Source organism: Polyodon spathula, chromosome 5, assembly GCF_017654505.1.
Source record: "Polyodon spathula isolate WHYD16114869_AA chromosome 5, ASM1765450v1, whole genome shotgun sequence".
NCBI classification, from domain to species: domain Eukaryota; kingdom Metazoa; phylum Chordata; class Actinopteri; order Acipenseriformes; family Polyodontidae; genus Polyodon; species Polyodon spathula.
This window is the reverse complement of record NC_054538.1, coordinates 10684083-10701406: the sequence shown is the minus strand read 5'-3', so window position 1 is coordinate 10701406 and position 17324 is coordinate 10684083. Positions and strand designations below refer to the sequence as shown.

Sequence of the window (17324 nt, the reverse complement as noted above, 5' to 3'; positions counted from 1 at the left end):
CGTGATATCTCCATGGAGACCTCACTGTACATGGAAAAGGAACTTGTGCATTGCAGTTTCTTGATCTTACAAATTATTGAAATCCTTTTTAATTTTATAGTTAGCATAGGCCCTTAAGACCACCCGTATCCGGGAAACCCATACCTGATATATATATATATATAATTTATATTATATATATAGAGAGAGAGAGAGAGAGAGAGAGAGAGAGAGAGAGAGAGAGAGAGAGAGAGAGAGAGAGAGAGAGAGAGAGAGAGAGATAGATAGATAGATAGAAGGCTTAAAGTGGTTCTACAGTATCTGTCATGTACTTTTCTTCACAATATAGGTTTTGAATATGTCATTTTGAATAACTACACCACACTAGACTGAGAAAGTTATCAATTTGCCTGCCTTGCCTTCCATACCACAGTCTGTTACTGTCATTTCACCCCAGCAGTGTCTTCAGGGACAAATCATTTATCGGCTGCAAAGCCCGCCTGTTTGTCAACAGGGGAAATGACCCATGAAGTGCAAGACAATCTGAAAGCAAGTCTTGCAAACAGAGATGTCTACAATCGCTTAAAGACCGTCCATGTATTATTCCAAACAGACGGGATTAATATTTCTATAATTTCGGAAAGAAGACTATAAAAATACATGCGTGTTACTTCTTGAAGTGAGTGCTGCAATTTATGATTTCTCCCACTGAATAGTTTGCTGTAGTTGAAATGAATATATTAACAGACTTGTTACTTGAGGGATACACACACACACTTTTTCTTAGTGATCTCTCATCAGTTAAACTGCAGCTTCGTTCTGCATCCACTGAGTGGCAGTATTCACTGTTTTGAATCTCATCAGTGACGTGTGTGGCTAGCCACCCAGTTTAATGCTCAATGCTCTGCTGCAGAGAGAGAGAGAGAGAGAAAAAGAGAGACCGGTCTTCAATCTCGAAACCTGGAGAAATACACAAGCAAAATTTTACTTTTTAATCAGGCATAGCTATGGGAATTAGACCGTCCGGCTACCAAAACCAAGCTCTCATTCCATACTATCTAAAGCCAGTCCACTTCGCGACATTGGCTTTGAAAAACTGCCGTTGGAAGAAATGTCAGTATTAAAAAATAGTATAGAATAACGGCGGTACTCTGTTGTTGCGGCCAAAACGATGCGCCTCAAATCAAAGGAAAGGTATTAGCTCAGCTGTAGAAATGGGCTAATTCTGATTCGTTTATTAGTTCTTAAAAAGCTGGGAATAATGGCAACAATGATCATGAGTCTGACGGTGAGTATCTATACCGGGCGTTTTTGTATGCTGTTGTTTGACCCTTTTTTCTGCTGGTTTCCAGTGTCTTTCATCGATTTAAAGAGATAGAACCTATTTTTTTGCATCTACCCTAGACGGGACCGGTGTTCAATAGCAGACGATTAACGTATGTGTGTGTGTGTGTGTCTTGTGTGTGTGTGTGTGTATATCTATCTATCTATCTATCTATCTATCTATCTATCTATCTATCTATCTATCTATCTATATATATATATATATATATATATATATATATATATATATATATATATATATATATATATATATATGTACGTGTGTGTGTATGTTAAATTCAGAGGCGTCAGCGACGATACATTAATATGGCCCCAAGATTTCTAAATAAATTACATATTTCAGTCTAAATTAATGTTTTTTCATCACACAAAGTTTCTAACAACTGATAGTCTATTAAATTGTATAGATAGAGATGTGTGTGTGTGTGTGTGTCTGTCTGTCTGTGTTGGGAGGGGCGGGGGTTACAGAGATGTTGAGCATTACAGATGAATGTAACATCTAACAATTTTAGTGGTATATTGAAGCAGGAGGACATGTTATAGTATGTGACACATTTGGACTCCTAAGGTGCCTTGGCAAGTACAATAGAAAGTAATATAGGAGAGTACAAAAGAAAGCGTCAGGTCCATTTCAGTAACCCTTGTAACAGCAAATTCACTTTATGAACTATGTTAACAAACTGGGTGGGGTGTTAATGTTTTTCACATTCCTGTTTAACTCGATTTTTAACATTATGTTCCAACTTTAGAAAATTACAATGTTGAGATCCAATAATTATTTTCTTCAAACTGCCACTTTTAATAATTAGATTCAAGTTGTTTGTAAAATATTTTCTAAGTGCATTTAAACAGCAAGCTCTCTGTTGAGCAGTGCCCCCCTTCTTCTGTTTTGCAAGTTCTTTAAATGCAGGTAGGCTACTCCTTTCCCCAGTCTGTAAGTTTGTTTCAGCAAAATGCATAATCTTCCAATATATTATTAGGAACATAAGGTTTATTTCACTTAAATTAGCTTTGTTTCTAACATGTCCTTTTCACATTTCTAGCACCTTGTTTTCTACTCTGACCTCTCAACTTGGGTCATACTAGGGCTTCTGATGTTCAGTTTTAACTGATAAAACACCCCTTATACAACGAAAAGAAAATTGGTGTATAGCCAATAAACACCGGAAAACCAATGGAAATGGTTACTCAATTCACATAGACTTCACCCCTTTCCCATTTAAAAGAATTGCAAATTGTCACGAAATGTAAAAAAAAATGCATAGATACACAAAGAATGTGCCCATGACCGTAAGGATTTAATTGAAGAAGGCAGCAAAAGAAAGAGGGTACAACTTAAGTATGCAAGTACTGTTGAGTTACTATACATATTGTGGCACACAAAAAAAAAATGGCCAAACATTTTGGAAAGTAACTGAAAACAGTTACTTCATACAGTATATAAAAAAGAAAGCAGTGAAAAAAAAACAAAACTATTTGAGGTATCTCGAAAATAGCTAAAAAACAAGCACCGAAAAATGAAATTAATAAAAACCAAAAAAACAGAAGCCCTTGTCATACTAAAAGGATGACTAGGATGATTGTCTGCAATAATTATGATTTAAAACAAAAGTAACATATGTGTGTGTCACTCGGTGCAGCACAGAATCCAGGCTGAGCTGCTGCACTCTGCTGCTTTGCAGTTTCTGATCAAAATGTTTCTGCTGAAGCGCTGTGGCTAGCTTCAAGATGAAATCTCTCCTGATATTTTCCCTGGTGCATTCCTTGTACTAAACAAAGGAATTGATGGCTGCCAGGTTCAGCAGAGATAACAGGCTCTGTATGTGTGTGTGTGTGTGTGTGTGTGTGTGTGTGTGTGTGTGTGTATATATATATATATATAATATAAATAAATTGTAGGTTCTATTAACAATAAAAGCATGCATTGTAAAATGCAGTCAAAGTGACTTCTGTGGCGGTTCTAGTGTTAAAGGCATATTATTAATACTATTTGTGTCTACGCTATTTTCTGGTATGTTTTTGTTCTTTGCACTGCCATCTAGTGTTTGGAGGATTCATTGCAGCCAATCATCCCAATCACCCTTTTGGTACGACACTTCAATTTGGCGCTCTCCAATATTTTACTTTCAGTTCATCTGTAAGGGACAGTACTCCACAGAACTTTCTAGTGAATGCTAAAGTACTGTATATTTTTAAAACTAGGAATACTTATGCATTGTTTGCATTTTTAATTAATATACAATTTCAATTAATACCTTTCCAATGGTTATCATTTTTGGTAAATAAACAATAATCGTTCTTGATAATGGCGTTTCTAGCAGTCAGTGTTTTACTTTGGCGGTAGAACACTGTTTTTGTTTGTTTACTAAAAATGCAGAGAAAATTGCTTTATAGAAATGTGAAAAACATAGGCTACTATTAAGTTAGTATTTGTACCACAATGTTTTAATGTCATGTAGCCATTTTTTGTATTTATTGTTTTTTATCATTGCTGTTTAAAATAAGCAGTTTTTCAGTTATTGAGTAATAACTAAGGCCCTAACTTTTCTTGTCAAGTGCGCATCGTCTAGCTTGTATGAGAAGGCAATCAGGAACGCCTTGTCATGCTGGAGTGTCTTGCACATGCTGCTGTTTTGTTGCGTTGTGCAACACTGTCTGGGCAGATTTCATTAAGGCTAGAAAAAAAAAAGTTATTGTATTGTGCCAAAATAAAATGTTTATTTTACATATTTGTAAATGTAAAAAAAATTGTAATAAATAAAACAATACATAATTAGAAGAAAAAACATAATTTAATATTATAGTATGATTCTGCAAAGAAAGCAAAAGCTGATAATACAAAAAAGGAGTGGTTTAACTCTTGCTGATGTCATTGATCAAACTACTTGCTACTGTTTCAGTGGCGAGGATAGTCATGTGCATAGATAGCAGGGGATTGATGTTGGCAACATTGTATTACCTTTCCAGTTTCTCGTTGGCAGCAAGTTTCTTGCCAGTATGCCAATAATCATCTACTTAGTGGGGTTAGACAGAGCTTGCACATTTATCTTGATCTGAAGCTGATACAGAAGGGTGATAAACTCGGATAAAGGCCGCCCTCATTTAAGCGCCGCAGTCATTTTGATCAATTTAAAATAAACGGCGTGGCGCCAAATTGAAGTAATACTGTATGTCAAATGCAACAAATAATTAGAAAAATTCTGTTCATTGAGAGCTTAAGTTGGAATGAAAACCAGAAGACCCTGCAGCCCTCGAGGACTGGAGTTTGACACCCTGCTTTATGGCAACTGGCACAGTTAATTGAAATCCTAAAGTAACATACTTTTTGTGCAGTAATGATCAAATAATACAATTGAATGCAGTACAGTTTAAACTGTAATCTGAGCATGATGTGCATTGTTATTCCCTTGGTTCCAAACCATACAATGAAGCTGTTTGTTAAGCAGTCCAGTCTCCTCCACCTCCACTTTACAACTGCTGATCAGATGGCAGGCCCATGTGAAGGGCCAACTTTGTTTAATGGCCATTCATGTGCAGCCGAGTTGAGTTCCTGCTAGACAATCGCTTTAGAAAGGAAAACCCAAGCAGTTCAAGTTTAACAGAATCTGGAGAACCAGCCTAGATTCTTGAATTTGGCAAGTTTGTGGGTACAACTGTGGTGATTAACATTACTTAAGGATGTTGTTCATTTTTTATATGCTAACTGAAATGCTGGAGCTGAAAAAGATGTATGCTATTTCATCACAGTATGAATAAACATTTGAGTCATTCCATGCCAACTCAACCAGAAAAGGGGCATTTTGTTGCTTGACTGTCTTAGATTTTGCTAGAAAAATTAACCTCTGATCCACAGAGTTCAGAAATGCTTATCATCTCCTTAAGTTTACTATGGGAATCTATTTCTTTTGTGTTTTCTATAAGTTTGTAGTTTTTAAAATGCACCTAAGTAAGGTTTTTGTGGTTTCAAATCTGTCACTGAACAAAGAAGTCTAAGTTCCACATGTAAGTTCATAACCTGTTAGCTCCAAGCTAGTGCCACTGGAAGCACACCCTGTCACTTTTGCCTCAATCTAACCCCAGACAATGCAAAATTGAAGAATAACGCCAGTTTGGTTAGGACGATGTGGTACTTTAGCCTCATCAAAATGGCCATAAGTAATGGTCGAATGCATGAAAAATTCATCTTCAAAAATCCATTATCCAATATCTTTGGGTGATTTTTTTGGAGCCCCCCCCACGTTAGTTATTTTGGTCTAAAGTTGATAGAAATACCAACAATTCTGATTGTAGAGGGGGTTAATGGCCAGTGGAGTGACTTGAAACCACAAGTGTTTCACAAAAATTGAAAGAGTGGTCCCCAAGGTTCTTGCAACAATACTAACATTTTAGACCTGCGTCCCCTACAGGGTAAAGGGTCGGGCTGAAAATTGAATAAAACTTGTCCCTTACTCCTGGACTGGCAACTTGCCAAAAGTGAGTTAGGTGTGCCTGGTATTTTTTTTCTTGAAAGCCCTCTTCATTACGAGTCAAGTGAGGTGCTACCCATGATGTAACGTCTAGGTCAGGGTCACTTTTTGGAACTTGAATTCGACCTTTGTTCGAACCAGTTCACAGTCACAGCTCAAAGGAGAAATAAAAAAAAAAAAAAAATACGATTAGCTTTTCTGAACTCGTCGAAATTTTTTTAGCAAAATCTGAGACGGTCTGGCCACGGCTCTAATTGAGTTGACATAGAATTACCTTTTTTTTTAAATCCTGATATCCGGCCAGTGGTGTAGTCCTAAATCTTAAAGTAAAGGAACACCAATTAAAATAGAGATTTTTCTAACACAGATGATTGGGATTCACGTTTTATTTGTATATTGAACGGAACATTTATTTTATTAGGTAATGCGTGAGTCTCGCATATGAATTTGAGGCACTCCCCCAGTGCTGAGTGCTGTTTTTCCAGCCAAATTTGGCCTATTTTGAAAGCATCTAGCGGGTTAATGTTGCCTTTGGTTTGGATATTTTTTTGGCTATTTTTAGCATGCATTGTTTTTTTTTCTATTCTTTTCTATTCTCATCTCCAGCGCAGAACTTCAATCACCATGCTGTAGTATATCAGTCCTCGGCTTTTTTTCTGGAGCTCAGCATCCAAAACAATTGTGAATCACACTAACGCTCAGTATTTTTATTTGTCACCAATTTAAGAACTGTATCAGTACATTTTTTTTAAAGACTATTTGCCGACAGTTTTGAACAATTTAATTGTACCCTACATTCTGAATATTAGCTTAAATAAATAAATAAACAGCGGTTCTGGTATTGTAAGTTATGACTAACATTACCAGTGTTTTTTATTTAAAATAAATGTGTAGCACTTATTTATGGTTTTGTAATATATAATAAATCTTAAATGCAAGGGCAGTCGTTCACTCCAATCCCCGGGTCTCTGTGACTGATATAACCTTTGTTTATGACCACAATCGTAGCATGCACTTCAGCTTGTAATAGAAATACTAATGTCCCCTTCAGTGCATCACAAGCCACGACTGAAGCAGACAATTGTGTGGGAGATTTGACTACAAGCATTTAAAATACGCGCTATTCGGAGACTCTGATTCTGAAAGTACCATCAAAACTGGTATGTAGGGATTCGGACACTGATTTATTGGAAAGACAGAAAATGGATCTCTATTGATGCCCAGCCACCAAAGTTAGAGCAGTCGGTAATACAAATACTGTTAACTAAAAGGCCTTGTTAGTACTAGTTAGTACTAGCTGCCACTGCAGTCTGTTTTTCATTCAACAGTTTCCTTCAGTTTTCTTGACAGTTTTTGTAGATTTGGTTTGGTATTTGGACGAATCTTTTGAGATGGATTTTTGAGGTGGAATTTTTGGGATTCGGTGCAACCCTAGTAGTTTTAATATATTCATGATAAATACTAATGCAGGCTTTATTGAGATTAAGTTTTTAATAAGTCAGATTTGTTTTCTTGCTTTTCAGTATTGGTTCAGACCATGGTTAATTAATTGGGAAAGGGTACCTGAGCCATAAAGAATCACCCTCATCAAAAGTACATTAAATGTAGACTATATATATATATATATATATATGTATGTATGTATTATATATATATATATATATGTATATATGTATGTATGTATGTTCAAATGCAGTATACTATACATAGTAGGGTTCATTTTCAATGTTGGTGGTTTAAATCTTTGTTTGGACTTTGGCAAATGTGTCAATAAATTATAAGATGCCAGCTACACAGTCCAGCACAATTACTCGCCAGCTGTGAGATAATAATAGGATTTTAGGCCAGTGCTGTGATTTGTATTGTGCAATGTACCAGTGGTCATTTTGGCTTTGGATGTCCCACCACTGCCCTATTAAAGGGTTAGTGGCTTTTAAAAGGGTGATAGGTACAGTGTAGTTTTTGGCTTTAAAATGCCTTGTAAAGTCTTTATAGTTTTATTGTATACACATTCAATTTCACAGTAAATGTACAACCAAGCAGTTGCTTGTTCAGATGCTGAAGTTCAGATACCTATATATATCTGGAGACTGTAACTGCCCAACATGTGATGACTATGTATGTGTTTTGCTTTCAGCTTTTCTTTGTATTTATTGGTGGCATTTCCGCTCAGATTGAGCAAGCCTCCAATGAAGCTGTAGTGTCCCTCCCTCCTGGAAAATATCATCACACAGACCAGATGACTGGGGAGGAGCTGACATGTGACAAATGCCCTGCTGGTACTCACATTTCCAGGCACTGCACAGAAACCAACTTAAGGGAGTGCAGCCCGTGTCGGAACGGGACCTACACTAAACACGAGAATGGAATTGAACGATGCCATCGATGCAGGAAACCTTGCACAACACCCATGATTGAGAAAACACCTTGCACTGCCTTGTACGACCGTGAGTGTGCTTGTCCACCTGGCTTCTACATCGATCAAGACACCTGCAAACACCACACGGAGTGCCCCAAAGGCTGGGGCGTCAGGAAGAAGGGCAGCGAGCTGGAAGATGTCAAGTGTAGACAGTGCTCTCGGGGAACTTTTTCTGATGTGCCTTCCAGTGTACTGAGGTGCAGGACCCATACAAACTGTTCTGCACAGGGTCTTGTCGTCCTCACACTAGGAACTAGAGAATCTGACAATACCTGTGGTACTTCATATGCACTTTCTCCTACAACACTGGTGGAGGAAATCCACAAGGTTTCATCGGTTGCCTTTTCTGAAAAAAATGGTAAGTTGCACAAGAGGTTGTATTAAAAAAAAAAATATATATATATATACTTTTACTAGAGGTAAAATATTGCTAAAACTGTCTAGGCTATATGATGTTGTACGATTGTTAAAATGATTATTGTGATCAGTTGAGGCAATATCATAAGTAGCAGGTAGCTGTCTACCAAAAAATTCCTCCTGGATAACAATACAAGCAATACTCCAGGTTGTGTAATTTAAATCAGAACATCAGCTGTATAATTGGAATTGAACAAAACAGCACTGCCGTTGTAATTGCAATTTCAACAAACAATTCTGCTCTAGTTACAATTGTAATTATACTTGTAATTCACCCTGGGTCTGTTGGTCACTGGAAAGAAAATAGTAATAAAAATAATAATATGCACAATGTGCTACTTTGAGTGCCCAGACGAAATGATGTAGAGGTTTCCTAAGGATAACAACGTGTGTTGATAGAAAACAACTGCATGGAAAATTGAAAAAGATGAAGGGAGGTGTGTGTTTGGTTTAATGACAGAGTTTATTTTTATTTGTGTGTACACAATACACATGGTGCAACTGCAAACCCTCCCACCAGGGTTGAATCTTACATGCGGTGCTCTAGAATGCCTTTCTGTTGAATAAATACAGTTAGGGTAAGAAATCGGTGAAGTGACGGCCCCAATCATTATTTTTCTTTTTTCTAATGTTGGATAGTATTCTGAGACTAGGGTGGTTTAAGGAAAGGAGGCATATTGCATAAAGAAAGTTAATCATTTAGCAGAAGTTAATAAACAGAACTAATGTACATTTCAAATATAGCAATATTTTCATTCAGTGCTGTTTTATATTGTTTAAAACAGACTAGGTTGTTAATAGTTGAGCCAAGTTAAACATTTAACCGTTGTCACTGACAAAAAAAAAAAAAAAAAAAAAACACCACAATAAGGGAACTAAATACATTTTGCATATTTACATTCATACTAAAGTATGTATTTTTTATTGATTATTTTTTAATCTGTATTTCATTTAACATTTTAATAAATACACACCTACAACAAAATAAAGTATAAAACAGCTGTCAGAACAAAACAGTGTGAAATAAGAGCAAGGGAGTGATAAAGAATTAAAAAAAAAAAAAAACAAAGAACGAGTTCAGCTGGCCATACAGGAATACTGTAGCATAGAAGTAGGTCAAGAGAGAGCGAATAATTGGAGCTTATTGAAATATTTTTTAGCAATATGTTGAGAACCACTCATCCAATGGTGATGAAACTTGTATGGGCAATTCAAATGTCATACAGAGTCATGGAAACTTGTTGCTGGGATGAAACTGCTAGGACATCCATTACAACAAATGACTGCACATACAACCAACACAGTTAAGCAAGTCTCCAGTGGAGCTGTGGTATCCCTCCCTGCTGAGCAGTATTGTCACACAGACCAGACAGCTTAGCTCATACAGTTCAGAGACAACCTTTGAGTACAGAAACCCTTCCAAGTGACCCTGTGTAAAGGTGATTGCATGTGTCCTTTCCTTGTCCGGTATAGTAATGTGCAATCTCATACTGCTCAACACATGGTTTGTGGTACTTCATGCGCACTTTCACCTACAACAGTGGTGAAAACAAGTTCAAAATTAGCAGAGAAAATCCAGGAGGCTTCATCAGCTGCTTTTCCTCAGAAAGGTATGTTGTATCAAGGGTAGAACTGTAGGTCAGGGTGAGAGAGTTTAATATGCTGTCTTCAGTAAGCTAACCATACCATATATGCCACTGTTAGAAGACAATACAAGCCTTGATATTGTGCAAATTAAAAACAAAGGCAATGGAAAGAAAAAAAATCCAAAAAAAGGAAAAAGCAATAGTGATCCCCTTCAAGTTCAAAACAATTAATTTCACATAAGTGCATGTGCAGTAAGTTGTTTATACACACATTCATAAACACATTGATTACATTTCCAAAACACCAGTATTTATTTGTTTGCGAAATCTAGCATGTACATTTCAAATTCGAATAAAAAACTATATGCTATCTCTGTTTCTGTCTACAACCAAATAAAAACATTTTAAACCAAATCAAGAAAAAAACAAGCCTTACCTTGCTGTGGAAATCGGCCAAGTCGTTCGTGCAAGCTGGTCAGGTGCTTGTTTTAACGCTGGGTTGTGTCCCAGCACTCCTCAATTCTTAAAAGGTCTACGCCAGTTTAATTCCTTAATTGGACTGTGTAAAAAAAATGTAATCTTTTTTTTCTATTTCGGATTCAACAGCGGGTGCTCATGCTAGTGCTGTAAAACCGACTTGGATCAGCATGGTAACAAAACCACTTCACAAAACAAATGGCACTGCACCAAATAACAGCGGGGCTTCTGTAGCCACAGAGCACTATAGAGGAACAAAACCACAACCAAGCCACCATAACCAACACCAGGAACACCACAGCCGCCTGTCCATCACCAAGCTGAAGCCTGTAATGGACACGGTGGAGGACAGTGTGGTGCATAGCCCAGGCTTCAAACCTACAAGAAGGGGATCCCCGAGACCAAGCTCGCACAAGCACTTTGACATTAATGAGCACCTGCCCTGGATGATAGTCCTTTTCTTGCTGCTGATGCTGGTGGTGATTGTGGTCTGTAGCGTCAAGAAAAGCTCAAGGGTGCTAAAGAAGGGGCCCAAGCAGGACCCAAGCAGTATTGTGGAAAATGCGATCCAGAAAAAGCCAAGTACCCCCACTCAGAATAAAGAGAAGTGGATATACTATTCCAATGGACACGGTTAGTAAAAAAAAATATATATATATATATATATATATATATATATATATATATATATATATATATATATATATATATATATATATATATATATATATATATATAAAATATTACACACATACATATTTGCAAACCTCTCCTTAATACATTCAGCTGTGGCATTGACAGAGTATAACAACTTTAATTATACAATGTACCTTAATTAAGTATTTAGCTTTTGTTATGAAGCGGCCATACAGTGTGTGCTCATTACTTGTTCTGGAGAGTGCTGCAGGCTGAAGTTACTGGGTTACAGTAGTGAAACTAAAGTACAGCAGGGGTAAGCTCCAGATTTCAGTTTCAGGTATCCGGTTATGAGAGAGTCAACAGTATGCAGTTTAAACCAGATTATTCCGCGTCTGGTTGAACTCCATCAGTCAAGTTCATAATTGTTCAAATACACGAACTGTAAAATGAGCTGTAAACAGTTACATTTCTTTGTTGCCTGCTTCAGTCATCCTAATATTGTAATAAAAATAATTGCTTGCACATATAGCACACCAAAATGATTAAACACATTGTAATGTAGCATAACTACATATAGTCAGGAAAATGACAGTAGTGGATTTGTATTGAACAGATGCAAAATATGAATTTTGGAATAAAATGGCATTCAAATGTTATTTATTGTCTGTACACATATAATAACAATGCAAATAATGTAATACAATGCAGTTGCAGTGGTTTATTCTTCATATGAAAAATAATGTTCTTCTAGCTTTGAACTCTGTGTGTTACTAGAACAGAATGTTTTAGAAACCCCCCTACCTGGTTAATGCTTGTGCAGGATGCTTACAGTATGTTGTCATTTCAGTTTATACTGCTTGCTGCTTTAGCTTTCCCCAGTATTTCAGAAGACAATGTTAGGGTAATCCTTGATTTCACATTCTGTTTTTAAACCAATACAAACCCTCAAACAAGAGCCATCTGCTAGTGTAAATGAATACACTCGTTTCCTGTAGGACTGTGTTGTTTGTCTGTTACATCCCAAAAACTAAGGATTAATCTTATTTGCAGCGCCCTAATCTGATCACAAACTATGGCAAGTATTCATTCAATAAAACATTTTAAATAGGAAAGATCTTGGTTGTATACATGCCATTTTCATGAGTGCCCTGGGAGGCATACTGTACACACAAAGAAATGTGCAGAGAAAAGGCGTTGGTGACCAACACTTTCACTTGTCTGAGGAAATCTGCTATAGGCTTCCTCTGTGTGGGTTGTGGTTAGCAAAGGTCTGATTAAGTTTACTGTAAATGAATGTACTGTAAGTCATGTTGACCTACTATTTCACAGAATCAAAGAGCCATTAATGCTTGAAGAATTATAATCTAGTGGCCCAAGTTTTGAAGGCAGGTAAGAGTTTGAATAGGATTCATTCAGTTTTTACTTTTGCTAGTTCAGAAAAACTAGTGACAAAAATCTAGATTTTAAAAGTATAAACAGGATTATATATATTGAATAACCAAGCAATGGGTGCAGTGGCACAATACACTGAAGTCACCACATGCAAGAGTAGGTCGGCTTGTGATTTTGTTTCATGACCTCCTAGTGGTTGAGGGACACTGTTCTATGCTGCACCATTGAGTATGATTTGTCTTTTGTTCACGTAGTTGGAGAGTCATTTTTAAAATGTTTGTACTAATATCTAATTTAACACAGCAGAAGATATTTTATAATATTTGCATTCACACACGGTTGATGTCAGGTACAGTTTTGTAGATTTGTTGAACAAAAAAAAATCTTGCATAATTTGTACAACTCATTGAAAAGAAAAGCTGTATGTATATTGTGCAGTTTTGCAAATTTGAAATTTAATGCATATTACTAGTTTATTTTCTTCTGCTGTTCTGTTTTTGCAAGACTAAGATAAAGGGCATCATTAAGATCATTTCAATTGCTAAGTTGGCCTCTACTTATAGATTAATAATAAGATGATTGTCATATTCCCATTGTAAAGCTTTTTAAAGTTGGAATATCTTTGTTATTACATTTACATATTTTCATTGCAGAGCAAGTAGAACACACTTATTCTTGTGTGTGGTGACATCAGTAAATCAACTGCATGGTTGTGTTTTTCACAATTGCTTTGACACCTTCAATATAAGGGACTTTAGCTTTAAATCCTTAATACTGGTTTATATGTATTTTGTACTGTAAACTGAGTACTCAAAGAAATAAGTGAATTACCAGCAGTTATTGACTCACTCAGCCCATAAAAAAACATCACAGTACAGCTCTGGGAGCTGCTGCAGTAGTACATGGATTGAGGCTTCCCTTGTACTGCAGTAATTTCATACAAAACCTGCTTCACAACAACCCGGACCTGTTGTAGCTGGTTTCAAACCAAGGATTACTCTGCATTAAGGGGGATTAAAATAACCATGCACAAGGAACTAAAAACACATGGGTGAAGCTAGCAAGCCAGTAAATGTGCCACGGAAAATCCTTGCCACATTGCAACATTTGAGTAGTTAATTATTTACAAACTCACCACATCGTTATTCTACTGAAATGCTGGGGCTTACCAGTGACTCTTACAAGCTGTTGTATATCCCTAAATATAAAAATGTTTTAATTTTTTGCATCAGCTTTGGTAGTGCTGTGTACAACAGTGAAATTGCTGAATTTGAAAAGGAAGATTGCTTGTAGATCATTTGTAGTGACCGGTAGTTAAGCCAGTTAAGAACAGCAACAAACTAAATCTCTGTGTGTTCTTGTAAATGATGATGCTCATAGATCTATATAGCGGGTGGGTATTGGGGGTGTTTTAGGCAAACGGTTAATTATAAAAATCTGTAAACGCCAGTTTCATTCCCCCAACATCTAACCAGTTATAAGACTCGGGATTTCGTAGAAACTGACACCCAAACATCTAAAGAAGAAAACAAATAGAAACTCTGTGTGCTGTGCCGATTTCCTGTATTTCACCTTTTGTCGTGCTGCAGCCGTGGCAGACTGCAGCAGTGTTTTTAACAGTTCATCAGGCTTGTTTTCTGTATTATACTAAAACATATTTGTATAACTGTTTATTAATAAAGACTGGGTCTGTGTCTCCTCAAGACTTGGTTGGCCATCCTCACGAATGAAATAAACATTCATGGAGTATTCTGTTTAACAAGTGCACTGTGTGGAAAAGAAAGTGTTTAAGCCTAAATTTAAAATCACTGAATTCTGAGAAATACGTTCCAGGGATTAATCTCTGTATCTGCTTAGCAACACAGTGTAATTGTGCTACGAGCATTAAAGATTACTTCACCAACCAGAATAATGTAGCCCTACAACATTCTAAAGCAGTTTCATTAATATCAAAATGTATTTAAAACTCTTGCTAGGATCCCATATTTTATTCTAATCTACAGTAGATAGGCAGGGCTTAATTATACTGTTGTAATGCTGAAAGAAGCTCAAAGATCATTGTATTTTGTGCATAAGGGCTCCTACATGGCTAACAAATACATGGTTATAGCAAAAAGAGCCATTTATGTGATCAAAGTCTACTGTATACTAGTTTCTGGTATAAGTTATGGATTTTTCATTCTACCACAAGACATTTGTCCTTTGTAACTTGCTGCACGGCTGATTGCTCATTATTAGGCGCAATTGGTCAGCCTTGTTTCTTCCGACCAGAACTACTGATCTCATTAAAGGAATGGTATGGAAGGTGTATAAACACACAGAAGTATTGAGAAACAGTGGAACATTGCATATCCGAACATCACATAAATCAATATTAAAATTAGGCTATGAGAGTAAGCAAGCAAGAGCAGCGTCTGCGATGGAAACAGAAAGAAAGCGTTATAACAATCAAGCTTTTGGTGCATTCCCCTTTGAGAGACGGGCTGAGTGTGTGTCAGTCAGCTGTGTGTAGCAGTGATGTTCCAATACACCAGTTGAGAAAGCTTTATGTTTTACTCTTTTTTTTACTCTTTTGTTGTAGCTTTTAAATCCATTTGAATTAAACAAAGCAAGCTTCATAAATCAATGGTTACCGACCGTTTGTTTAAAGTAACCAAAGCAATATTCAAACTGAGCTTCTTATTGGCTGTTGGCAATATCAAGAAAGAGCGCAAAGTACAGAGATATTAAGTAAGCAGAAGCAGGGACTTCTAGAGTTAAGAAAGGCCGTCAGTTGCAGATTACTGTACATTTACCGTTTTGTTTTGTATTTTTTAAAAAAAAAAGCTTTTGAATGGAGATGGCTTATAGTAAACCGCACAGCAACACTGTGTATTGTAGCTTAATTTATCTTGTTTACATTTACTCACTTTTAAAGCAAAGAATTTCCCCGTGTTTAAAGCAATTTCATTTTCAATTTGAGTGTTGTTTTTGTTCACTAACTTATTTATGCATGTGTAAATGTCAATTCCTATAGATGTTTGCAAATCTGACTTTTTCACACATCTGCCTATACCCCAGTCCACAGAGGGTCGAATATGCGACGTTGTACTGTAGTTAGAAAATGTTCAAGATCATTAATTCACAACAGTATTCAATTTCTGATAGGGTGTTGGTCCGCCTTTGGCAATAATAAAAGCTCAGACCCTGCCACTAACACTCTGTACTTTTAGTAGACATCGGGTGTAACGTAGCACCATTCCTCCATGGGCGCGTGTGTTGGCTCAGGAGTGGATCGTGGTCTGTTGACACTGGCCCTCGGGTGGTGTTCCAAGACATCCCAGAGTGGTTTGCTTGGATTTCAGTCAGGGCCGGGCTCTAGGCTGGCCACTGCAAATTTTCATTGTTGTCCTCAAACCAATTTCTAACAAGACGCGTTGTCATGCTGGTAGACGGAAGGGCCCTCGTCATAGCGTTGCATCAAAGCTGGTAGTGCAGCAATGTTTAAAATGTGTATAGGTTGAGGCATTCAACCTTCAACACAGTCATATGTGGCCCAATCTGTCAATAATTCTGGCCTGCCTGTCCTATTTTCAGCATTGTCACGACCTGTTGTCTTCCATTTCCTATGGACATTACCCACAGTTGGCTTGGAAAAGCCCAATGTTCTGGAAATGACGCAAACACTCATATCCCCCTACCCCGCCCATCTGGTACCCAGTAATCATTCCATATTGATGGTCAGTCAGCTCTATACATTGTTACCTCTGTACCTGCAACACACCTTTTATAAAGCACATGCTTTGCAGTATGGAAAACATATTACAGTGGAGGTTTGGAGGGCTCAAGTTTGAGTGTACTGTCACAGTACTTTTGATTCTCTCTCTCTCTCTCTCTATATATATATATATAGCATGTGTGTTTAATTACACACACACATTACATTAAAAAACAAAAGTACAATATGTAACACAATTAGGTGCTAATCATGCCAACTTAATCCCATTTAAACATTTTTCTTTTTGCAGGTATAGACATCCTTAAGCTGGTGTCAGCACAGATTGGCAGCCAGTGGATAGATATGTACCAGTCTCTAGCCAATGCAACAGAGAGGGAGGTGGCAGCTTTCTCTAATGGGTACAAGGCAGATCATGAGAGAGCGTATGCAGCTTTACAGCACTGGACTATAAGAGACCAAGATGCCAATCTTGCTAAACTCATTAATGCTCTACGCAGGCACAGGCGCAACGATGTAGTGGAGAAGATTCGGGGGGTGATGGAGGATAATCCTCAGGTAAGATTCGAAGATGGATTTTTTTTTCTCTAGAAAGTTGTAACGCACAAACTCTCGAATACCATTTCGGTGTTGATTATCTGAATTAGAAGAAACTTGGTTCCAGCTTTTATTGATTGTATAATGCTTTTGCACACATGCAGTATAATAATACAGAGTTTGCTTGTTTATGTCTGTTAAAAAGAAAGGAAAGGTAGGTTGCATCTTTCAAAACTTGTATAGTGTGCACAAAATGGAACTTTAGTCATGAAATAAATCATTATTAAATAGTGAAATAGTTTCCAATATGAGATCGTTCAACTCTGTCCAGAGCATCATACAGTGTTGGGTAA

The 17324-nt window shown here is 37.0% G+C and overlaps 1 protein-coding gene across 1 annotated transcript in view; it reads left to right on the top strand.

Moving 5' to 3' along the window:
• Window positions 1-887: 887 nt before the first annotated feature.
• Window positions 888-17324, top strand: part of tnfrsf21 (tumor necrosis factor receptor superfamily, member 21) — a 28296-nt gene continuing 11859 nt past the window's right edge. Inside the window, exons 1-4 of the mRNA XM_041249710.1 lie at window positions 888-1267; window positions 7927-8566; window positions 10818-11321; window positions 16727-16992. Coding sequence (XP_041105644.1) covers window positions 1241-1267; window positions 7927-8566; window positions 10818-11321; window positions 16727-16992 — 1437 coding nt within the window. The 5' untranslated portion in view covers window positions 888-1240. The remainder of the gene's footprint in view (window positions 1268-7926; window positions 8567-10817; window positions 11322-16726; window positions 16993-17324) is intronic.